Genomic DNA, 25,534 nt, shown 5'->3' on the forward strand with positions numbered 1-25,534 from the left:
CACTGGGGTCCAGAGATACAGTTTTTTTTGTGTGTGTGTGTGTCGAAGTACAACATACACACCCACAGAACAAAGTGGGTGAAGTGCACTGACCTTACGTGTACAGCCGGATGAGTTTGTATATAGGGGTAACCTCTCGTTGCCAAGACATGGTTCAAGATATAGAACAGTTCCAGCACCGCCTAAGTTTTCCTCATGTCCCTTTCCAGACCATACACTCTACAGTGTAACCAGTCTGCTGACTTCTATCACAATGAATAGTTTTGCCTGTTGTGCATCTTCATGTAAATGGAGTCACACAGCGTGCACTCTTTTTGTGTCTTGCCTCTGTCACTCAGTGTGATGTCTGTTCTTGTTCGTACATGTTATATCGTGTTGTATGCGTGTTCACACATGTTTATCAGCAGTTCTTTTTAATTGCTGTGCAGTGTTTCATTGTACGTATACAATACAATTCATTTATTTGTCTGTTCTCCAGACTGTAGTTTTCTAATTGGCATCCTTGGAGCATCGGGAATGATTTATCAAAATGAAGGGCAATTCTCTTAAGAGATTCCCAACTGCTCGTTAATGTTAGGAGGAATCATGCGACATTGCCAATATTCTACCGCTTTCAGCCTGCAAAAATGGAAATGTCATTGGTTCAACCTAAACGCTAATGAATTCAGCTGTGCCAGACCATTTAATTTTCTGTGAAGGCGGAGAGTGCAGCAGAAGTGGTAGGTGAGAGATTATGTTGACACAGCTGTGAAACAGCTCCTACAAATCAATAGGTAAAAGTACGACAGCTTGCAAGCTTTGGGGAAGGCTGAACAAAATATCTTGGGTTTTGATAAACAGAGTTAAAATGCAGAGGGGTGATTCTTTTTTCACCGTTACATCCCCATTACCCAGTAGGATGTTTGGACAGGAACTGGGATGGGGGCAACTCTCAACAACTTCTTGAATGGATGGATCAAGGTAGGATATGAGCAAACAGCAATTTAAACTAGCAATCTGGCTTTGAACTTTGGCTCTTTCATCAAAACATCTTACCTTTGAAAAAGTTTCTTTACCTTTAGGATCTCATTTTGCTCAGTTCTGAAAGGGAGTGAGGGTTGCGACTGGAGATTATCTAGTTTCCCACATCTGTTTCCGAGGAAATCATCTCCTTAACATCTGGACCCTGGTATCCGGGCTACAATGAACTCTCCCCATGTGTTCCTTAGTGCCAGTCTCTGAGAGTGGATCCTGGGCAGTGCTTAGATTTTGCGTAGAGATGCCTCTTTGTCACAGTGTTCTTGCCCTCTTTATGTTGCTTTAGGTTCTATGTAAAAGGATGTGATGGTATATGAAAAGAATTTACTAGTTTGCATATACTTGGACTTCAATCTAACCGCTCATTCTAACTGCTCTACTTTCCATTCCTGGGACATATTCTTCCCCCAGGGTGCTAGCAGACTACTCTGTGTTCTTTAAATTTTAACAATTTAGAAAGGATGTAAAACAGCACTTGCCGGCTCAGAAATAATGAATGACCTCATTTCTGGTGACATTGGTAAGGAGAAAAGCAATAAAAATGACAAACCCCATCTCAGGATCTTTCAGAGAATGCTCTTTCCTCACAGCCAAGCTTTTTGTAGCCCTTAACCTCCCCTTCTCTGTGCTTTACTCTCAGGGGAATCTCATTAGGAGAGTGGGAAGGCCTGAGATTTTTCTTCTGCATTCTCTGCCTGAAGGTTGTCTTTGACTATCTGTGGTGCCTTTGTCTTTCATTTCTTTGCTGTTATAATTTTATTTTTTAAACAATGCCCACATGCTTCTTCTGGGAGAATGATGATTGTTCAAGTTGAATTGATCATCTAAACAGATGCTTTATCTTCTCAGTTCATTTAAGCACTCATAGAGGCTCTGCTGTATGTTGAAAAGACTTTTTAAGCCATTTATTGACTCATCTCAACCCTAAATAAAACTGTATCCCAGTATTTGTACTCTCTGTGCCTAATCCCATTGTCAAGAACCTTCTGTCTAAAAACATAAGCCTTCATTAGCTTCATTTTTTTAAGGTTTATAAAGCAGAGAATTAGAAGGAGAATGTAATTTGTATGCCATTCCTTAATAAAAAGTCTAACATATGATTCCTTGAAACCATACCTTGGGAAATAGCTCACATTTATTAATCCAGGCACTGTTGTAAGATCTTCTCACTTATGGATTCATTTAATCTTTGCAACAACCCAAAGAGCCCCCTTTTACCGATGATGAAATCAAGACACAGAGAAGTAATAGTACTTGCTGTATGTCTGGAACCCTGTTAGAAATGGAAGTTGGAATTCAAAAGTCAAAAGCAGGAATAAAAGAGATTTCAGAGTATCTAAACTCTTTCTGTATATTATCTCACTTAATCTTTACGACAACGCTATGAGCAAGGTCTGTGAGCTGGCCCTATTTCTATTCCTGTGTATTGCTCTAAAAAAAGAAATCTAAGAATGGAATGGTAGCTATCATGAGAGACAAAATTTTAGAAGATGGAAAACATTAGGAGGAAGGCCAAGGACTTTTTTATTTCTGGTAACTTTTAATTTTGGTCAAATTTCATAATTCAGAAAGGTTGCAAGAGGACATTCTTTTTTTTGGAAAAAAGAAAGTGTTGGGTTACCCATAGAGACCCTTTCAGAAGTGTGATGACCCACTGCTGAGGCCTGTGGGCTGCGGTTTTCCCTGTCAGATTGTTAATACCCTAAGGCCAGGACAGTAACGTGGGAAGGAAATAGGCAGATGAGGCTCCAAATCCTGGCTTTGTTCTTTATTTAATCTGGACATGTAATTTGGTGCTGGGGCCTTAATTTGTTCACCTGTAAAATGGGGTTAAACTCAGGGTTGTGAGATGTTAAGAGACAGCGCCTGCAGGCACACATGACACTTTCTCTGTGCATACTCAGCGTAGGCCATTATCATTAGCATCTTCTTGAAGTCCTTAAGAGTCAAGAGTGCCCAATAACTAGCTATTAAGTCAAACAGTTTCTATTGTGAGCCCCTGTGCAGTTCTAGCCATCATGCTATGGGCTTTTCTGGCCTTTATATTTTAACCCCGCGCTACAGGAAATGTGTTCTAGAAAGCCAGCAGCCTCAGCATCCCCAGGAGTTTGTGACAAATGATAAATCTCAAGCTCCACCCTACAACTCATAAAGCAGAATCTCCATTTTTCATAAGATCCCCAGATGATTTGCTTGTACCCATAAGTCTGTTTACTCTAATCCTCATACCTACCCTACAAGTTAATCATGATAATCTGCATTTCCCAAAGGAGGTTCATGAAGGTCAGAGGTGAAGTGACTTTGTTCTAAGCTACAAGGTCCTGGAATTTGCATTCTGATATGACTGGTTCCTAACGTCCACTCCGCCAGTTGTTACTTTCAGCCCAGCACCGCGCCCCTAATAGTCACCAGGGAGCCAGGCAGAGTTGACTGCTTTCTGACAGTCTTTGGTGGGTGTGTGCCAACTGGCAGGTGCTGAAACCGAACTCAACTTTCTGGGGTCAGTCGCAGGTTACATGACTACTCTGTCTGTCTCCTCTCCCCTACTTTTTCCTCGTTTTCTTTCCTTGTTCCCTAAGCACATAACCTCGTTTTGATGCCAGAGTGTTTCTAAATTTTCCTCCTTCAGGTCCAGTTAGCTCTTCCTCCATCCAAGGCCAGGCTTCCTCCTTAGCGCTTGCTTTCTTACCCTCACCTCCCCTCTCTTCAAGCCAAGAGCCTCCTCCAACTCAGACCCAAGAACTAGAGTTGACCCTGGGCCCTGGCAGCTTAGACCTGCAGCGGAAGCATTTAATTTAACCCTGTGGATCTCTCAAGGTCAGTGGCTCATGGGGAGTTGTTTAATATCAGAGGCTAAAGTTTGAAGGTTGTCTCTGTACTGCTTGAGAAATGTCTTGTTGTCTATTAAACAAAAAGAAATGTCATGCAAACCCCAGCCACATGCCTCTCCCCAAACACACACCTGTCCTCAGTACACAGCTAGTCCAACCAAAACACAACTGGATATTCAAGAATGAAGTTGGTTGGGGGAATTGCCGAAATATTGATTAACACAATATTAATGCTTTTAGCCCCAAGCACATCACTTGATTCGTGTTTAAGGTACTTTTTTCCTGAGATTTTCTTCTTCTCTGGGGCTGAGGAGCTTGCAGTAGGAATCCTAGAGTTGGTTTCCTTCTCTCATCATGCTGCAACCCCCTGTCATTCTATCTCTCTGCTTGGGCTTTCTGAGGAATCATCTTGTCTGCCTTATCAGTGACAAGAACCATGCTGCACAGAAACTTCCCCATGAACCATCCCTACAATAGCAAAATATAAATTTGCATGAACTTGGGCAAATCTTTGAGTCTGTTGAAGCTTTTCATATTACCTTACAAAAACGATGCATTTAGTAACACAATCTACCCTGTTTTCTGTAATTTAAAAAGATGTATACAAACTCAGCAGTTCTCCACAACTCTTGGGGTACAATTGATGGTCTTAGGGTTATCCCAGTCATCTCATATCTCCTGGCATACTACTGCAGATTGTGATTTCAGAACCCTTCCAAATAGCCTTGTGTGATTTGCAGCAAAGATAGTGAAGTGTCACATCCCAGCCTACACTGTTTTCTCTATTCCTCAGTGATTAATTAGGTCCTTTTGGTTTGGTCAATACCAAGATCTGATGATCTTGTGGAATAGATTTAAATGTGTAATACTGGCAACTCTGCCCTCACTCTTCATGTAGGCATTCTCCATCTGGCAAGGAGTTCCAGTGTTTCAGATGTGCTGTGAGTCTGCACATTGGAAGTGGGTGTTCTCTGATCTGCAGGGAGTTGAGTGATTGAGCAGAATTCTAAAGATAACCATTGTACTTTTGTACCTTTGTACATGCTGTTCCTGAACCCTGGAATGCTTTCCCCCATCTTCTTTGCCAGTTAAGTATCCTACTCATTCTTTCAAAAGTGACTGATCAAATGCCATTATTTTCGTCAGGTCCCCCTATCTCATCCCCGTGAAATGAATCTCTGCATTTTGAAAGTTCTCTTACTTGCAAATTGTCTGTTTATCCTTCTATGTAGGTTTGAAGCTTTTTGAAAGTGTGCCACATCCTCTTTGTATCTCTGTGGGGCTTGCTATAACTTTTATGTAGTAGCTGCTCAATCAGTCTTTGAATTTCTAAGTCAAAAAAGACCATAAATAAGGCTATTTTGGGCATAGGAGTAACAAAAGAGAAAGCTTTTTGCCTTTTTCTCAGGAGACTTAGGAATGTTCTCTCTCTCTCTCTCTTTTTATGTTATATCAGTGTAAACAAACATTCCACTCTTTATATTTATTGCCCTAAATGGGTTTTTCCTTCAAGTAAGCTTACTCTGAGAGACAAAGTTTGGAATATGCTTCAGCCCCAAACAGTAACACTGCTAGCTCTGTAAGGAGTATATGTTATAGAAGAATCTTTTTCAAAGTATACTTGACTGTTCATCTCTCTAGAGCTAGCATGATATCTTTACATCTTCAGGACCTCCAGAGTTTCCGGCGACACAGATAATGAAGGAAGGGGAGCTTACCCTCAGTGAGGCCCTGTCTTACATGCTTGGACAGAAAGTAGACAGAGAGATGAACTCTAAGCTTAGGCAGCCACCTCTTTGGAAGTTGTACCTCCAATCGTGGGAGAAGCCGTCTGAAAGCATTTCTAGTTTCAGCACAAGGTGGAAATCCTGCAAATAGTCTGTATCAGCCAGAGAAGGCTAACCATGAAATCATTCATCCTCAAATCTCAGTGGGTTAACACAAGGAAGGATTATTTCTGCCATCTGTCACAGCAACTGTGAGTCCTTGTATATCTGTGTAGGGAATAGGATGTTTTGCTGTATGCAACCATTTCAGGACCCAGGCTTCTGTCATTGACTCCATCATGTCCTAAAGGCTTCGAAGACTTTTTCTGGATCCTCTTCATCTGGCTGGCAGAGGAGAGCAGAGGGAGCAGTGGGGTACAGTGCATGCCCTGGAGGTGGCACACATCACTTCCACCTACATGCCACTGGCTACTCATAGGGCCCCACCTAACTGCTGGGGAGTGTGGTCCAGCTGTGTCGCTAGGAAAATGAGGGAATGGATTTGTTGATCATCTAACCAGTTTGTCGCATGGTCCCTGATGGATGTGGTATTATTTGCTATTTTGATGTTCCCTATGAAATTAATTATGAATGGAAAATTTAATGGAAGGATATAAAACCATTTGCCATCTGCAAAAAGCTTTCCCTGCTTCTTTCTCTCACCCTCTGGTTGTGATAGTCCCAGCTCTGAACACCAGGGATGCTTTAGAGGGGCTTCCTTTGTGGTGTCCACTGCTTTCCATTCTAATGGTACATGGTCCATATGTCCACTGCCTTGAAGGGTGTGCCTGTTTATGTTTTACACTCCCACCACACTGCATTTTTCATACTGTGGAAAATCAGCACTCATATGTGGAATTTATAAATAAACAAGCCCCACCTTCTCCCCCAACCCCCACAACATGTCATTGGCCGAGTTTTACCCACACCAGGAGTCTGAGGACGCACAGCTCCTTCACCCACACCAGTGATGGGCCCACCTCAAGGCAACTGTAATATCTAATGCCATTTTATATACATACACATTCGTTTTTGTTTGCTTTTTTACTTATTTATTTTTTATTTTATTTTATTTTATTTTTTGCATGGGCAGACCACCAGGAACCGAACCTGGGTCTCTGGCATGGCAGGCAAGAACTCTGCCCCTGAGCCTCTGTTGCCTGCCCCCACACATTCGTTTTTCATCACCATATTAATGTTTTTCTTATCTGAATTGGAAAAAAAAAAGCCCATGAAACACATGGTTGAAAAGCGTAATCCGCCTGATCCGAAATGTGTGTGTGTGTGTGTTTGCACTAGATGGATGGAACTGACAGCTCTCACGTATTTGTCTGGGAGACCGAGCAACAGCAGGACATGGCACATATGGCCCGCTGCACTCTCTGCTACGGTAAGCCCGAACCACGTTTCTCGTCAGACTGGTGCTTTTAGAACAGAGTGAACAAAACTGGCATCTGCAGGCCAAATCTTGTCTGCAGAGATGAATTTGCTTGGTGTAAATGGGATTTTAAAATCTTGGAATTTCATATCAGGTCAGAATTGCCTTGAAATCACAAATATCCATTCCCATGTGCTCACCACCAGCCAGGGCTGAGTATTGGCTGACCCCTTTTGATGGGGCAAGTGTCCACTAGTGCCCCACAATCCCAACCCCGCCTTATCGTCTTATTCTGTCCTGCTCTGCTCGTTTACCCGTCCTGCCAGGCTCTTGTGGGTGGCTGAGGTCTTGTTCCTGCCTTAGTGGCATACTGGTGTGAAGGGCACAGCACCAAACTAACAGTCGTGGGTTCTAGGCCTGGAACTATCACTGACTGGCAATGGGATATTGACAAGTCACTCAATGCCTCCTGATCCCGGCCTCCATCATTATATCCCACATCTTTACACTGCCCTGTGCCGGAGAGGGCTTGCTGCTGAAACCCATGCAGGCTTATGAGTGAAGGGCTCACATGCATACCCACTTTTCCCAGAACCAGAGTGAGGCCTGTATATGAACCTAAGAGGGAATTTAATTGCTTCCTCTACTTGGTCCACTGCCATGAGAACTTTGAGTCTGAGAATGTGTTCAAGTCAAATACAATACCTGCCATCTGTAGAGTATGTCGCAGTCCATCATCTCGTGGCACATTGCCTCTTTGGGCCTCAGTTTCCTCTCCTATGGAATAACACTAACTGCTGTTTATTGAGCTTTTACTATGAGCCAAGTATTGTGCTAAGCATCTGCATGCATTAACTCATTTTTCATTTAAACTTCACAAACAGCCTCATAAGGTAGGTTATCATCATGATCTCCACCTAACAGATGAGGAAACTGAGCCCTAAGGAGACTGTAATTTGCCCAAGGCCTTTTTCCCTTGCTGTTTGCCAGTTGAGTATCCTACTCTAAGTAGGGGCAGAGTCCAGATTTGAACCAGCCTGTATGGCTGCATAGCTCTTGACTTCAACCTCAATGCTGTACTAATGCTCTAAAATGTACCATAGATGCCTTTGGCATCTGCTTAAGCCTATGGCCACCTCTGAATAATGTTTTTAAGTACGTAAAAGAAAATAGGATTAAAAAGGAAAATTACATTGAAAATGCATTCTCAAGATATTAAAATTTTTTATATAATAATAAACTTACTTCTTTATTAACATATAAATAACAAGATCTAGCAGAGAGTCTAGTAACTGTTATCATTTTGGAACAGTGAGGACCGTAAATAGTTTTGAGTTATCTGTAACAACTACCATGTGGAAAATGCAGTGATTTCTATTGGTGACCAAGTCACAAATACTGCTAATGTTAAATTTCATTTCGATAGAGGTTAGTGAAAATAAAGGTGTAATTTTCTCCCATCCATCTTCACAGACCCCTTCAATTATAGCCATAGATCCATTGGGGAGTTGTAGCCCCAAGTTAAGAACTCCCACCCATCCATTCTAAATCTAAGGGTTTGCACTATCAATAGGTCCCTCCCCAGGTTGTTCATCAGAATACCTGGGGTGCACTAAGGATTTGCTGTAGCTGGAGCCTGGGAATCTACTTAAAAAAGAGAAAGTCCCACATACCATTCTGATGAAGAATTCTCAGACCATATTATTGGGCTGTTTAAAAATTGCTGATATTTGCTCATTTTGTTAATCTACAAAAATGACAATTTCATGTGGTTTGTTTAGATCACTCCCTCTTCTCGCAGTCAATGTTATGTGCTTTCCCAGACATTCACCGCTGTTAATTTTTCTAGCACTCAGCAGCAGCTATCCTTACTGAGTGTCTGGAAATGCCTCGTGCACAGAAAGGATGCATGGGTTAGCCCCTGCCTGTCCCTGCGCTTCCTCCCTAGACGAGTGCCGACCAGCCCCGGAGTGCGGGCGGGGCGCGCCGGGGCCCCTGGCGGTGGACATGGACCTGGCGGTGGTGGTGGACGGCTCCCGCAGCGTCAGCGCAGCCCTGTACCGCGGAGCCTTGAGTCTAGTGGGCGCCGCGCTCGACGACTTGGAGGTGGCAGCGCAGCCGGGAGCGTCTCACCGCGGGGCACGCGTCGCCCTGGTGACGCACACGACACCCGGTTTCTGGCCGGGTGGGGGGTTCCCACCGGTGCTCGAGGGCTTCCACCTGACCACCTACGGCCACCGGATGCAAATGCAGAGACACATCCTTGAGATGGCGGGTCACCCCCCGCAGGGCGCCCCCGCCCTAGGCCACGCCCTGGAGTGGACGCTGGAGAAAGTGCTCCTGGCAGCCCGGCTGCCGCGAAGAGCGCGGGTTCTCTTAGCCATCGTGGCCAGCGAGACCAGCAGCTGGGATCGAGAGAAGCTGAAGACTTTAGCCCTCGAGGCCAAGTGCAAGGGCGTCACCCTGTTGGTGCTGGTGTTGGGCCCGGACGTGGGGGCCCGAGAGCTGGCCGAGCTGGCGCTCGTGGCCAGCCCCCCCTCGGAGCAGCATCTACTGCACCTGGCGGAGATCTCGGACGAGGAGGTGGAGTATGCCAGGGGGTTCATGCGGGCCTTCCTGAACCTCCTAAAAAGTGAGTAGCCCCTGAGACCCCGGGTGCCCTGGTGGGGTGGGCATTTGGGCAAGTGCCCTTTACATTTTCATCCTTGCTGAGGTGTGCACAGCCCCCCAGGGAGCATCTGCCTTTCCTGATAACCTTTCTTTGCCCTGACGCTGTGCCAGGTCTAGTCTTGGTTTCTAGTCCTGAACCTCTCAGGCTTCCATGTAACTTCTCAATTTTCTCATTTTCTAAGGTAAGAATTACAGCCACTTCCCTATTTGTGAAACCTTCACGCAGATATGTGCATGGAGGGACTTTGAAAGCATCAGTGCTTTGCAAATATAAGGCACAGTTATTGTTATCGGTATTTATTACTATACTCTTCCAGTAGCATATGACAATGCTTCTCAAACTCTAATGTGCAGGCGAATCTCATGGGGATCATGTTAAAATGCAGATTCTGGTTTAGTAGGTCTGGGTTGGGGCCTCAGATTCTGCATTTCTAACAAACTTTCAAGAGATTGTTGATACTGCCAGTCCTTGGACCACACTTTGAATAACAAGGGCATATGGCATATTTATTTCAAAGTAGAGGTTTACATGGCCCCATGGAGGTCATAGATCTTTAACGTTTTTCCAGTAAGTGAGGGAGAAAGGACAAGCATCTAGGGTCTCCCATCTTAGGTCGGGTGGTTGAAACCAACAGAGAAGATTAAAGAGCAAGGGTTCTGATAGTAGGTCTTGATTGGTATACTTCCTCACCTCTCTGACCTAGCACCCTCACTTCCAGTTGGAATTAGTCAAACCAGATTCAAGGCAGCCAATAGCAAATCTGTACCCCTAGCTTGATAATGGAGATTGTTAGCATTGGAGTCAGAGTACGGTATTGCCCAGGTCACATGTCCAGGGCTGCATCTGCCGGTGCATAATCCAAAACATTTCACGAGCAGGCTGCCTCTTTGTAACACACGAAGCTCCTTACCGTCCTGGCTGGGAAACATTAGTTTCTTAATTTATAAATGGGCGTAATATTCCATCAGGGACCTTGAGGGACATGTACTTTTTCGTCATTGGAGGAACATGGGAAGTCTGCTGCATGTTTTAGAAGAAAAGTGCTGACATAGCATTTGTGTTCTCCAACTTGAACGGTAGAAAGAACAGTGAATTGATCCTAGACCCAGCTCTGTCACTAGCAAGATGTGTGATCTTGGGGAAATGAGTGAACCCCTCTGAACCTTCGTTTCCTTATCGTTGCAGATGGTGGTGGAAAGAATTGAAATAGATGGCTAATGCCTTAGTGAATCTTTGAGGGAAAAGCAGAGATCGCTTTTCTAGTCTGTTTTAATTTCATTAAATTTTATTTTTATATTATAGGATTTTTTTGTATTATATTTGATGTTTTATAGTCTATTATGTTGTGATTTTTTCTTATATTTTATATACAGGATATGAAGCATTTTAGGTTTTATTGTTATTTTTGTTTTGTTTTTATTTTATTGTCTCGTCTGTTTTTATTTTATATTTTACTTGTTTGATTTTATTTTATATCTTTTTGAGTTTTTACCGTAATGAATTTTTTATTTAATTTTATTTCAGTTTGTTTTGTTTTACTTAATATTTTACTTCTACATGTTATTTGATTTCATTTTATGTCTTACTGTGTAGGATTGCTTTTGTTTTATTTTATGCTCATTTGGTTTCATTTTAAAGTTTTGTTCTATTTTATGTTTGATTTGATTCCTTTGTTTTATCTTTAGGTGATACAAACAAGTATCCACCCCCAGAGCTCATTGAAGAATGTGGGGGCCCAAACCGTGGGGACGTGCGTTTGCGCCCAGTTATGTCTTACAAGAAGTAGGTTCAGGACGAATGGAAGTTGTCCCATTGGTTTGTCCCCAGATAGGAGACTGTCTCCCTAATGGAAAGTTAAAGGCCATGCCAGTCCTTGACTTGACCCAAACCATGGAGACTGGGGTGCTCATGGGTTTGCCAACTCTAATATAGTACAGTTTTTATTTTTAAAATTGTTTATTATAAAAGTGTTATAGGTGCTGGGCCATGGTGGCTCAGCAGACAAAGTTCTCAACTGCCATGCCAGAGACCCAGGTTTGATTCCCCATATAAAGAAAAAAAAAATTATTATAGAATGGTTGTAATCATGTCAAAAAGAACACATAATCATATGAAAGGATAAAATGAAAAATTTCCATTTCACAGCATCACTCCATCCTCTAATCCTATGTCCCAGTGGTATCCATCGGGGATACTCTTTTCAAATTTTAAATTGTATAAGGTATATAATTTATATGCCTGTAAATATGTGCAAACATAAACATATAAACACATATCTGCACACAAATACACGGCTTTCTTTTTTTAAACAAAATTTGATAACATTAAACATTATTCTGATATTTGTTCAAAACCTCTGAAAGCCTAAGAAAATAGCTAATGCAATAAATCATCATTTTAAATCAGAGATTTAAAACCTAACCATCAGATTTAGGTTTTAAATCTCAAACCTAAAGTGCTCGCACCTGTGATGCAGTAATATCAGTGGGTATACATATCTCTCAGCTCTTGTGGCTTGGTTATTCAATTGGACACGGATTGTTTCTATACAGGTGGCCCAACCCCCAGCATGGCATGTCTGACTTTGGTGATAATTTGGAAGCACTTGAAGCAACAGACTTTTTCCTAGAGGAGGAAAGCAAAGCCATGATGACATCTGTAACACAGCAAGAAACACGTGGAAATTATCATGACAACAGTGAATATGACACTGGAGAAAAGGAACAAGAAACACAAGCGAAACAAGAAGAAACTAGAAGAGAAATAAATTTAGGCACTGCCTACGGTAAAAACTGAAACCATCCATTCATTGCTCCTTAAGTTAAATTCACCCTTTTAATCTTTACCTTTTGAAAAAATCCCTGTGCACAGTGTTAGTATGCACATTTTGGCTTTGTATACACTTTCGAACACACAAAATCATGTATGCAGCTAAAGAAATAAGTTTAAGAAAACATATAAAGGCTAACTTTTATCTGGTTGTCAAACCAGAGCTAGATTATTTCCGAGAATATTATGGAGGTAGATATCTATGGAATGTCTGTATTTCAGTGCAGAGAAGAAGAAGTGGTAAAAGTTTTCCTGACCTTGAGGGAAATGCACCAGCTTGTAGCCAGCCTTCTTTATCTATGAGTACCACATGAATTCTGACCAAGTTTAAGGAACATTTGGGATCCATTAGAACAACCTGTGGCATCAAGTTCAGAGTCTGGCATGTAGTAATTCAAATGCTAAGTTACCCCGTACCTGTGATCAGCAAATTCAGCAAAACAGTAAACATATTAGAGAGATATGTGAGAACCGGACTCAAGTTTTTTAAAGTCAGGGAAAAGATAGCCTAAAGAGTTTTAGTAAGTGGTGTGGTCTTCTCTGATTAGGTTAAGTGAGAGAGAATTGCCCAGAGGTTTTGAAGGTGCCGAGATGTTTCTCCATCTTGGGCAGCTAGCTAGTTGAGGAAATTATTCAATCTTGCTTTGTCTCAGTTTGCTGATGGAAAAATGGGGATTATGTGAATATCTACCTCATAGGCTTATTTTGAGAATAAAACCTGATAATTCTTGTATTTGCCACATATACACAGTATGAGTTAACTGTTAAGATGCTGATGCTGTCACTGCTTCTTAGAGTCCAAAGCACAATATATCAAAAGTAAATAAAACCAATAGATGTAGGAGTAGGTGCTCTTAGCAGGGATAGTAGTAATGCTTAACTCCTTAGGCTAAAAATTAAGTATAGAAGAACTTACCTTGTTAATTATAATGTTTTTGGTATAGAATATCCTCAGGTAATTTCCCTCAGGCAGTGATTTTCAGTCTTGGCTGTGCATTAGAATCACCCAGGAATCTAAAAATTCTCAATGCCTACATCTCAGATCAAACCAGTTCACTCAGTCTGGGGATTTCTACGGTGATCTCCACCTCCAAACATGAGTGAGAACCATTGCTCTAAAACATCCTTTCCAACAAACGTAAAGTGAAGGAGATAGAGGGGAGTTTATAGGTTATCATTTCCAATCCCAGTTACAGAGTGTCTCAAGAACTGGCCCTCCTACTTCCCAGCTGCACTCTTATTATGTGGCTAGGGCCAGTTCCCTCTCCCTTGCATCCCAAGGCCATCATAAACTTTCACAAACCCTCATCCTCAAGCTCTTTCCTCCACATTTTTTCCTCCATCGTGTTCTGTCTCTCTCTGTCTCCTCAAAAGAAGTAAATGCAGCCGAGGTACAGCCTCCTGCATCTCTGCACACCTCCTCTTCCTGTTCTACAGTTTGGAGAAAAGCACTGGCCCTTGATGGCACACTTGTTCTGAACTGTCAAGAAAGACCAAAGGGCTCTTTCAGTCGTCTCTCGCTTGCACTCCTTGGGCCTTGGCCGCTGTTGACCACTACGGTCCTCTTCAAATCCGCTCCAGAGGCAGCATTCTCATCTTGTCCTTCTCTTCCAACCTGCCCATCCCTGTGGGTTCCTCTTCCTAGGTCTGTCCTCACTGGTGGATCCAGGTTTTATAGGACCCGAAGCTTATACAGTTCAGGGGACCTTCTTTAAGAAAAAGAATACAAACTTATTTAAATGGCTGTACAAAAGGCGGCATTTATGTAGAGGGGGCTTGCCCAGATGAAGGGCCTTGAGAGGCTTAGGCTTCATTAATTTCATAGTAAATGTGACAAACCCTTCCCCCCCGCACTCCTTTGGCAAGCTGTTCGACTATGACTTCAGTTATTCCCTCTGTCCTAATGACTCCCACATCCGTATCTTCCACTTTGAACTCTCTCCTGAGCTTCAGACCAGTAAATCCAACTGCCCTGCAGATCACATTGTTGGACGTGGCTATGGTCATCTCACAGAAACCCGACTAAATGAGCTCATTGTCTTTCCCGTTCAAGCCTTCTCCTCCTCCTTTCTCAACTATCTTTAATGGAATGACCTGCCTGGGCCTAGGAATGGAGGCCAGAACCAGGCATCTCTGTGTTGTCCTCGCCTCCCTCACTTCCCATGTCTAATTGGTGACCACATCTTGGCGTGGTTTCCTTGTCATCATCTCTCCCATCTCTTCCCACATCTTCATTCTCAGTGCCTGAACTTTCATCTAGGGTGTAACTGGTCTCATTGCTTCCAATTTGTCCTTTCTCCAATTCGCTCTCCATGCCAGATTAATTTTTCTAAAATGCAAATCTGTCCATGACATTCTTCTTGTTTGTAAGGTAAAGTCCAGGTGCTCAGGTAAGACACAGAAAACCTGCAGTCAGTCCTCTGCATTAGACTGCTGTGGCCTCACTGGCTGCTTTTCCCTACATACACTTTCACTGCAGACATGTCACACTGTTTGCAGTTGCCTCTCTGCCCAGCCATTCCAAGATCCCATGCATTGCTCCCCATTCCCTGCCCGCCCACATTTCCTCCACAGGATCCACTTGGCTCACAGTTACTCAGCTTTTACACCCAGCTCAAGCTCCATCTCTCCTTAGAGTCCTTTCTGGTCCCCAGGTAGAATTAAATCTTCATGGCCTTTCTTCCCCCTACATCTTAAGCTGATTTCAGCCAAAGCACCTGCAAACTCTTGTTGTACCTACCTATGAAGAATTAAATGAGTGTCAGCTCCCTTCACAGAAGCCAGGTTGGACTCACTATATTTTCAATTTCAGTGTTGTATCTCCAGAGCGCACACATCCATTTTTTAATTTTCTCCTCTAAGTAGGACAACTTTATGAAACACATATACTGTGAGACAGCACCAGTCGAGGCAAAAGTATAATTTCATCGTAGCTGCTTTTCATACTTCACCAACTCTCCTTTCCCTACCCCTTTTCCATCCTTTGTTCCTGCATTCCATAGATTCGTTTGAGTAAAAATGTGGCTGCTGCAACAGGATTCTGCCAAGAAAGCAAAAGTTAATAATCGTGGTAAAAATAATGCGAAATGCAAAATTGAGGGCTCGCAATAATTTTTTGGCTGAAAACGTATTAGTCCCTAATGCCATTTTCTATGTCATACTGATAAGGAAATGTTAAGACTCTGAGGCATACTGAATGTTAAGCTATAAAGCATAGCTTATAGATAATTTGTTTAGAGCATTGAGGGTTTACTCTTTTAGCTGTGTTGCACACAGCTGATGAAACCAAGAGTACCCAAACTGATAGCCACTTGCCACAGGAGGCTAAATTTAAATAAAATAATTTGGAATGGAATAAAATAAAAATTGCAGTTCCAAGGTTGTGCTAGCCACACTCCAAATATCAGCAGCTACTGTACTGGATGGCACAGACATAGAACATTTACATCACTGCAGCAAGTTCTGCTGGACAGTGCTATTCTAGAAGTGTCATCTAGGAAAACAGTCCATTTGACCGTTTCCCAGCCCAAAAGGCAAGAATGGGGCTTCTAAAGGCAAAAGCCACAATGTCACTAGGTAAATAATTGATCTGCTTAAACAAGCCCTTATCAGTTTGGAATCCTTTAGTTATGATAATTACTGCTGCCTGCTAGTTGTTAATCCCCCACAAATCTATTTTTGAGTCTAGAGAGTCCAGAATCCTTTTCTGCTGACTCTGACAAAAATTCGGAGATGCATTCACTAGATTCCTTCTCCTGGGCCTTTGCTGCTTGCAATCTTATGCTCTCCAGAGTCAGGATCATGCAGCAAGCAAATTCGAGTGTGTCTGCTCAAAATGTAGGACAAGTCCGTTATCAATTCTAAGCCCCACTAATAGTGTATCTTGTCTCCTTGGGTCCAGCACATCTGGTCACTCCTAGAAAACTAGTCTGTGCTGATTATGCTAATGGTTATGCTAATGTAGCTTCCTGGGTTCAGAACTATCATGGATTGTAATTCTTGCTTTCTGATAGCATTATCTTTATTATATGAGGGGAATTTGGAAGGCCCAGGGGAACTATTTGAAGGATGCTAGCATTCTGAGCTGCAGGGCTGACACGGGACAAGTACACTTCTCTATAATATAAAGTGTGCCAAAGGAATTTGTATTCCCTAGCAGGCAGGGGTTACACATCTGGGAAAATTAATGCCTGATTTAAAACTCGGGGCATCCCAGATCTTGCTCTCTTGCGCCTTGTTGACTCCCAATGCTATTTTTTTCATTTTCCAGAAGCATCACATTTTCTTTTAGTAGGTGTCTTAACTTAATGGACAAGAGTCAGGTTACAGTAAATAATAAATAAATTGGACTTGCTTATGTCATTGAAGGCTGGGCAACTTTGACATTAGGCTAGAAATTAAGGTGGTTTGAAGAGAAAAATCAGCATAAAAAGCAAGTGAGGAGTTCTTGGCATCAGAATGCTTCATTCATTCATTTATACAATGTTTGTGGTTTATCTATGATATGCTATTCACTATACAAAATAATAGTCAAATTGCATAGAATCTTTCACTTATGTTATAGGATGCCTTACAACAAACATCTGATGTAGTTTTTTTTTTTTTTTTTCTTAAATATTGCTTTTATAGTTGAGGAAAATGAGGCTCAGAGAGGTTAAGTGCCTATGGTCAAACAGCCAATTGGTGGTGAGGCTGGGATTCAAAACCAGGTCTGCAACCCTAAACCATCACTCTTTTCCTCTCAAACTCATGCAGGAAATTCAGCTCTCTCTGCATTTGTTTTGTCGCAGGTCCTTGCTCCATGGATCCAGTGGAAGGCGAGTGCCAGGATTACATCCTGAAATGGTACTATAACAAGGAGGCGTGGGCTTGCCAACAGTTCTTGGATGGCAGCTGTGGGGGCAATGCCAACCGGTTTGAAACCAAGGAAGAATGTGAGGCTCAGTGTATGCCAAAACACTAGCGTTAGGCAGAGGTTCATTCCTGTAGCTGATGAAATCAAGAATAACCAAACTGAGGCAAACTGTTGCTTATAAGTAATAAAACCCACTCTGTGACCTCAGATGTCAGTCTGCTAACCCCTGAAGGTTTTCCTGTCTGTGAGGGCTTGGGCCAGATGATTTGTGACTTGAGAAGGACTGAATTCTTGTAGTCAAAAAAGTAACTGAGGGTGGCCCATGATGTTCTCCCCTGCCATGCCAGAGAGACCCGGGTTCGATTCCCTGTACCTGCCCATGTAAAAAAAAAAAGTAACTGAAACTTTCCTGGAAGTTATTTAAACAGATTAGTAACTGAGTGAAAAAGAAACCTGAACTAGACCGATAGCATTACTTTAAAAGCTTTTTGAGCTATGTAGCAAAAGAAAAATCAATGTAAGCAGAGAACAAACCTGATATGGAAATGGGTTTTTTACCATTAGAGAATAGGGAAATATCAGCCAAAGAAGGGGCTTGGAAAAAGGGACATCCAATATGAAACTTTATCCTTACTATCTGGTGCAGAAATAAAGGCATTCTTTATGAAGTCCTTTGGTGAAAGACCATGTGTAACATCTTCACTGGATTGGTGATATGATATAGTTTGTGGTAAAACAGTTGATGGAGAGAAAACAGCCTTTACTCTTCCATGGAGCCAAGCCTTTGTAATCAATTACAGGGACTTCTTTCTGTCCTTTGAAACTTGGTGATGCAACAATTAAAATGGACGTTGAGACAAATGGTCTTGGTTCAACCTAGATGAAAAGTTTTGCAAAGATAGGGAGGACAATTGTGCTGTTGTTGTTTTTTCCAAAATCTTCCTCTGCTTCACTGCAAGATTGTCCAGGCCTCTGGAGTTGGGTACATCTTTAGGGAAGAATTGGGCCCTGCATGGAGGGGGAGCTCCTGGGAATTGAGGGTCCTGGGGAGGGGCTTCCCTAAGGGCACAAGTCATGGCTGATTGCTCCCCAGGGACCCAGAGTGGAGCTCACTGTCCTGCAAATTCCTTGTTCAGTAACGAAAGTTGTGATTTCTAAAATCCCAAAGACACTGCAAATGGGACCGGGAACTGCTTTATACAAAATGTTCATAGAAACATTAAACTTTTTATTCTATTTTTGTGACGAGTATTTTCATCTACTCTCTTCATCGTAGAGAATTTGTAAAATATAGAAACACACGTGTAGAAATACAGATCACCTGTAATCCTTTCTCCCAAAGGTAATCATTTTAGTGTGTGTAGGATTTTCCTATGGTTTTTTTTTTTTTTTGTCCTCCTTAACACACTACGTTGTAATGAGTTTTAAATAAAACATTTTTACTTTGGAAATGAAACGGCGAATGTTCCTTGTGGCTTGGCAGTGCTGATCAGTGTGGGGAGCTTGTTTGGTTTTCTCTTCTAGGCATGACCCCAGCTTCCTACGCATACAGATGCCAAGCTTATCTCTCCTGAGGAGGGTGTGTCATTTAGTTGTGATCTGTTTTCCACTTCTTATCCTTATGTTGCCATGCCTGTGCCTAGGAATTAGGAACACAAAAGCAAAGATTCAATGTTAAGAGGACTGAGGTGGGGGCAAGGGGAGGGTCCTTCCTCTGTGCTGTTTGTTTCCACCCTTGGAAAGTTGTTCCCAGCTGCAGTTCTCCTCCCATTTGTAAGGTGGCAGGATTTCTCTTCTGTGGAGCAACTCATATTTCTGCCAGAAAGTTCATTTAAACCCTGAGGTATAGAGACTATGTAACCAAGAAATAGAAAGATTGTTTTAGGTGATATCAGTCCCCACTTGTGCATTCAAGTTTATTAAACATTTTCCCACTTCATCTCATGTATTTCCCATCTCCCACCTGGGATGTTGGCATTGTTTTCCCATTTGGGGAATGAGAAAACTGCCTCAAAGAAGCGAAGTGGCTTGACCCAGACACGCAACCAGAAACTGGTCCTTGAACTCAGGTTCTCAGTCCCTGGACAGAGCTCCTTTTGCTCCACTCCATTCTTTCTATACTTTGTTTAGCTGCCATCAGATAATTCTGAAGGTCAGAGCCACAGGGAAGGAGGATGGGCCGAGGCAGAAGAAACTTCTTGCTTGACACAGAGGGACTTGACCTTGCTGTCTGCCTGAGATGCTGTCGGTGGTTCTGGCTGGCCCTATGTTGGGGTACTTAAAAGAGGATCTGGAAACAGCTGGGTTTGCTCAAGGGTCTGAGGCTACATAGGGAATCTATTTGATCTGTGAACACTCTGTCCTCATTTGCCCTATGGAGAGGCTCACTGATCCTGCCCGGACCTCCCAGAATGGATCAGCAAGTGTCTTCCTCTATCCAGCCAAGGTTGTGTTAGAATCTGTAGGTTGCTTAGCTAAGCAAGCTTGGCTCTACGTTCCTGCTCTGGATTCAAGGATTGAACTGTGAAAGGAATTTCGGTGGCCCCAAATGGCATTTTAGAAGTAAAGTCATTGAGTTGGCCTTGATAGAAGCTCAGTTCAGAAGGGAATTTATCGATTCAACGAGTGAAAAATCCAGGGGTAACTCCAGATTCTAGCTGGAACGAGTTGATCAATGCCCTCTGGAATCTATTCTTTATCTCTAACTCTGATTTCCTCTAGGGTGATTCATTCTTCAGCAGACTCTTTCCACATAAGGGAGGAGAGCTGGGAAATAGGAACGCTTAAATGGACCAGACTTGGGGCAAGTGCCCACTCTGCAGTATATGGGGGATCAGTTTCACCCAAACCACGTGCATTGGGGTTGGGAGAGGAGTGGAGAAATGAGGGAATTGTTCTCAAAAGGGGAAATAGATGTGAATGCAAAATCAACAGTATTTACTGTTTAGAGGACATTTTACCCAGTAATTCCTAAACCTGACTAATCATCAGAATCCATTATAATGAAGATTCCCACTTTGCCTCCCCCTTGATATTCTTTTGGTGACCCTTGAGGCTCTTGCTCAGAACCCCAGTGTGTCACTGAACGTAATTTAGGAATCACTGCTGTAGTGCCACCCACTCCTCAGTCCCTTTTTCTTTTTGTTTTTACTTATTTTTCTTTAAGTTTTATTCACACATGATACAATCCATCTTAAGTGTACAATCAATGGCTTTTGGCATAATCACATAGTTGCACATTCACCACTAAAATCTATATGAGAACATTCCCATTTCTTTCACAAATAAAGAAAAAATCCCATACCCTCTTTTGTATCCCCCTACTATTGACAGTTAGCTTTAATATAGTACCTTTGTTACAGTTAATGAAAGAATTTTACAACATTACTTCGGTCGCTTTTTATAGAAGGAGAAACTGAGGCTAGAGGGTGGGGAAGTGGGAAAAGCGAGTGAGATGTTTGTCCAAAGTCTGGTTAGTGTGAGACTATTTAGAAATACAATCAAGGTCGTCTTCTGACCCTTAGTGCATTTCTTATCTCAGCATGCAGCCTTTCAATATTGCTTATACCTCTTACCCTAGTCAACTGGAAGGGGAAAGAAAGTTTAAACTCTTTTTTTTTTTTTGGTAGTATCTTCTATTTAGAAATAATGACAGACTAACCGGGGAAGATGGCAGAGTAGAGAGCTCCAGGACTCACCTCCCACCCAAACAACTAGTAAACAGCCAGGGACTGTATGCAACAACTATTTTGAGACTCTCAGAGGCTAGAAGAACGTGGTACAGCATCTGGGGAAGAACGGGAGGAAAAGGCAGGTAAATTACAGGAGAGAACCATAAATTTCTGTCTCCATGCTGTGACAACGGTGCCCAGTCCCCACTCCCATGGCCGGCTGCTGGGAGGGTCCAGTCCCTGGCCACAGAAAGGGGCATAAACATCCTCCTCCTTGAGAACAGGGTTGGGAGCTGACAACCACTGATCATGGCTTTTGATTAGTGAATTTGGATCGTTGGTTCCAGCTCTAAGGGCAACTGCTGTTCCAACGCTCTCAGGACAGGGGTGGAGGTGGAGATTTAAAGATGCAGCACTTCCTCAGGGCTCTGGGGGAACTGTCATCTGAAGGGCTGCGTATGCTGGACAGAGCAGGAAAGCTCAGCCTCAGAGGGGGCCATTGGGGAAGCCTTTGGAGCCCTTCCTCATCCCCTCCCAGGGCACCCTGGAGCTGAACTTTACCCCCTTATGGGTCTCTGGCCTTATTTTGGCTGAAAAAGACTGACTTGGGAAGTAATCTCTGGGATGACCTTACTCCCAGAATTTGTCCTCTGTGCAAAAGCGGTACAAGACAGCAGTAGTGTGAAAAAACTATAGAGGTGGACACTCTGGGACAAAGGCCTACCAGCATCAAATACCCAGGAGAGGGAGGTGTGTCTCCTGGGAAACTGAGGGGACAACCAACCTCCTGCAAACAACTAACAAGCAAAACCCTAGGCTGAAACACATGCCCAGAAAGACCAGGAAAAACACTGTGTGCCACATTCACCTTGGGCAGGCATTCCTGATAGGAAGGCTGAACTCAAGGAAATCTGTCTTACTACCAGCTGGTTACCCAGCAAAGAAACAGGCATTCCAGGGAGTAAATCCCAGAGTTAACATTTTAAAATACATTTTAAAATGTACAGTGTGCAACAAAAAGAGTACAAGACAACGATACAGGAAATGTGGCCCATCCAAAGAGAGAGGACAAAAATACAGGAAAAAAGCAATGAAGAAGATGAGAATGTGGTCGTCCTAACAAAACCTTTAAAAAATGATCATGAAAATGAAGTAAAGTAAAAAAGGAGAGGCTATCAGGAAAACAATAAATGAACAATATGAGATTCTAAGTAAAGAGATAGAAATTTTTTTAAACGAACCGAAAAGAATTAATGGAGTTGAAGACCACGATAACTGAAATGGAAAAATGGCCAGAAAGATTTCAAGAGCCAGACCGGAGCTGGAAGAATAAAGAATCAATGAAATTGAATGCAAGACACTTGAAATGCGTCAGGTTGTGCTGCAGAAAGAAAAAATCAATAGTAAATGGGAAAACAGTTTAAGGCAGTTATGGGACACCATCAAGTGCACCGCTATATGCGTTATTGAAGAAGGAGAAGAAAGAGAGAAAGGGGCAGAAGGAATAGTCACAGAAATAATGATAGAGAAATCCCTAAATTTGGAGAAAACGTGAAAATGCACATTCGAGAAGGTCAGAGAACACCAAACAGAATAAACATGAGGAAAAATAGACCTATCGTCTATTAAATTGCACTATCAAATGCAAAGGACAAGGTGAAGGCTACAAGAGAAAAGCAACATATTACATACAAAGGAGTCCCAATTCGACTGAATGCTGATTTCTCATTAAAAAAAAAACATGGAGGCAAGAAGGCAGTGGGTAAAATACTTAAAGTGCTGAAGGCCAGTCAAGAATTTTCTATCAGGCAAGACTGTCTTTCAAAAATGAGGGAGAGATTAAAACATTCACAGATAAGCGAAAACTGCTCTACGATGAATTCTAAAAGGAATTCTTCAGACCGAAAGGAGAGGGCACGAGGCAGTGGTTCAATGTAGCATAAAGAAATGACCTGTCATAAAGGTAACTATTTGGGCAATGATTCATCCCAGGACTATAGTATTGTTTTGTTTGGTCTGTAACTCTGCTTCTTACTTCCTACAGGTGCTAAAATGTAAATGCATGAAAAAATAAGTCTTGTTTCTCAGACTTTAAAACACAAAGAACAAGCATCAAAAGAAAAAACAGATAAATGGCACCTCATCAAAATTAAAAACTTGTCTTTATTATGAAAGTAAAATGGCAAAAATGTAAAGTAAATAAGTTAAGTAAAGTAAAATGACTATTAAGTATTTTTCAATAAAGGAAACAAAGGCATTTCCCCAGAAGTATTGCCAAGGTCCACAGCATGGAAGGATGGAATATGACATTTTGGGGGAACTACAAGTTTTTTGTCTGTTTGTTTTTACCCATGAGCACTGCTTTGGTGATTTGAATTTTTCCGATGAAATAATTAAGACACAGAAAGTTTGACTGACATCAAATCTTAGGTATATGAATCAATTGGTAGCCTAAATTTAGGATTCAAATGTACTTGAAACAGATCTGGCATCTGCTAAGTTCACCTTAAAGTCTCATCCAGTTACAGCACCAAGCTCAGAGTGCTAAGTTCACCCTACAAAGTGTAAAGGTTTTAAGCCTTAAATCCAAGATCTCGTGATCTACATCAGGCCTGGAGGTATCTCCCGATATCTTTTAGGAATAGGACAACTGAAATAAACACTCCATTCAAAAATGTGAAAGAGACTTCCGGAGAAGATGGCGGCTTAGTAAGACGTGCGGGTCTTAGTTCCTCCTCCAGAACAGCAACTAAAGAAACAGAAACGATACAAAACAGCTCCCGGAGCCATGACAGAGACCAAAAAGACAGCGTACCCCATTCTGGAATGGCTGAACGGGCAGGGAGAATCCGCTGTGGTGAGATCACCAAGGGGCGAGCGTTTCCCCGGGCCGGGGCGGCTGGCGACCGGGGTCCCTTCCACACATGTGGCTTTCCGGTCCGACTAGGAACGTTGGATAGCGGGGCCCTCCCGCCACGCTTGGAGTCTCGGGCTGGCTGGGCAATTTGGACCGGCACTCCCCCAAGCTGCGGTGGCTGGCGCCCCCCCTCCACACGCAGTTTCCCGGGCCGACTGCGAGATTCAAATTGGCACCTCCCCCAAGCCGCTTCGGCTGGTGACCCGCCCCCACAGCGAAAGTTTTCCAAAGTTAAAGGAGCCACAGCAGCTTTTACTGGTGGGACCCGCAGACAGATGAGCGCCACGAGCGCCACCTACTGGGCAGGATAAGAAAAACAGAGCCCAGAGATTTCACAGAAAAAACTTTCAACCAGCTGTGTCCAACACCCAGGGAAATCTGATTAAATGCCCAGACACCAGCAGAAAATAATGGATCATGCTCGGAAAATTGAAGATATGGCCCAGTCAAAGGAACAAACCAATAGTTCAAATGAGATACAGGAGCTGAGACAACTAATGCTGAATATACGAACAGAAATGGAAAAACTCTTCAAAAACCAAATCAATAAATTGAGGGAGGACATGAAGAAGACATGGGCTGAACAAAAAGAAGAAATAGAAAATCTGAAAAAACAAATCACAGAATTTATGGGAGTGAAGGACAAAGCAGAATAGATGGAAAAAACAATGGATACCTACAATGGTAGATTTAAAGAGACAGAAGCTACAATTAGTGAACTGGAGGATGGAACATCTGAATTCCAAAAAGAAACAGAAACTATAGGGAAAAGAATGGAAAAACTTGAGCAGGGGATCAGGGAACTGAATGACAATATGAAGCGCACAAATATACGTGTTGTGGGTGTCCCAGAAGGAGAAGAGAAGGAAAAAGGAGGAGAAAAACTAATGGAAGAAATTATCACTGAAAATTTCCCAACTCTTATGAAAGACCTAAAATTACAGATCCAAGAACTGCAGCGCACCCCAAAGAGAATAGACCCAAATAGGCGTTCTCCAAGACACTTACTAGTTAGAATGTCAGAGGTCAAAGAGAAAGAGAGGATCTTGAAAGCAGCAAGAGAAAAACAATCTGTCACATACAAGGGAAACCCAATAAGACTATGTGTAGATTTCTCAGCAGAAACCATGGAAGCTAGAAGACAGTGGGATGATATATTTAAATTACTAAAAGAGAAAAACTGCCAACCAAGACTTCTATATCCAGCAAAATTGTCCTTCAAAAATGAAGGAGAAATTAAAACATTTACAGACAAAAAGTCACTGAGAGAATTTGTGACCAAGAGACCAGCTCTGCAAGAAATACTAAAGGGAGCACTAGAGTCAGATATGAAAAGACAGAAGAGAGAGGTATGGAGAAAAGTATAGAAAGAAGGAAAATCAGATATGATATATATAATACAAAAGGCAAAACGGTAGAGGAAAATATTATCCAAACAGTAATAACACTAAAAGTTAATGGACTGAATTCCCCAATCAAAAGACATAGACTGGCAGAATGGATTACGACCCAGCAATAACACTGCTAGGTATCTACTCAAAGGACTTAAGGGCAAAGACACAAATGGACATTTGCACACCAATGTTTATAGCAGCATTA

The 25,534-nt window shown here is 42.4% G+C and overlaps 1 protein-coding gene across 1 annotated transcript in view; it reads left to right on the top strand.

Annotated features, from left to right (window-relative positions):
* Positions 1–18,678, top strand: part of LOC143657560 (collagen alpha-4(VI) chain-like) — a 115,978-nt gene extending 97,300 nt beyond the window's left edge. Inside the window, exons 34-38 of the mRNA XM_077130092.1 lie at positions 6,914–7,004; positions 8,941–9,624; positions 11,349–11,445; positions 12,216–12,448; positions 17,283–18,678. Of these exons, the coding sequence (XP_076986207.1) occupies positions 6,914–7,004; positions 8,941–9,624; positions 11,349–11,445; positions 12,216–12,448; positions 17,283–17,455 (1,278 nt within the window). The 3' untranslated portion in view covers positions 17,456–18,678. The remainder of the gene's footprint in view (positions 1–6,913; positions 7,005–8,940; positions 9,625–11,348; positions 11,446–12,215; positions 12,449–17,282) is intronic.
* The last annotated feature ends 6,856 nt before the right edge of the window (positions 18,679–25,534 follow it).

This window comes from Tamandua tetradactyla, chromosome 15 (genome assembly GCF_023851605.1).
Source record: "Tamandua tetradactyla isolate mTamTet1 chromosome 15, mTamTet1.pri, whole genome shotgun sequence".
Taxonomy (NCBI): Eukaryota; Metazoa; Chordata; class Mammalia; order Pilosa; family Myrmecophagidae; genus Tamandua; species Tamandua tetradactyla.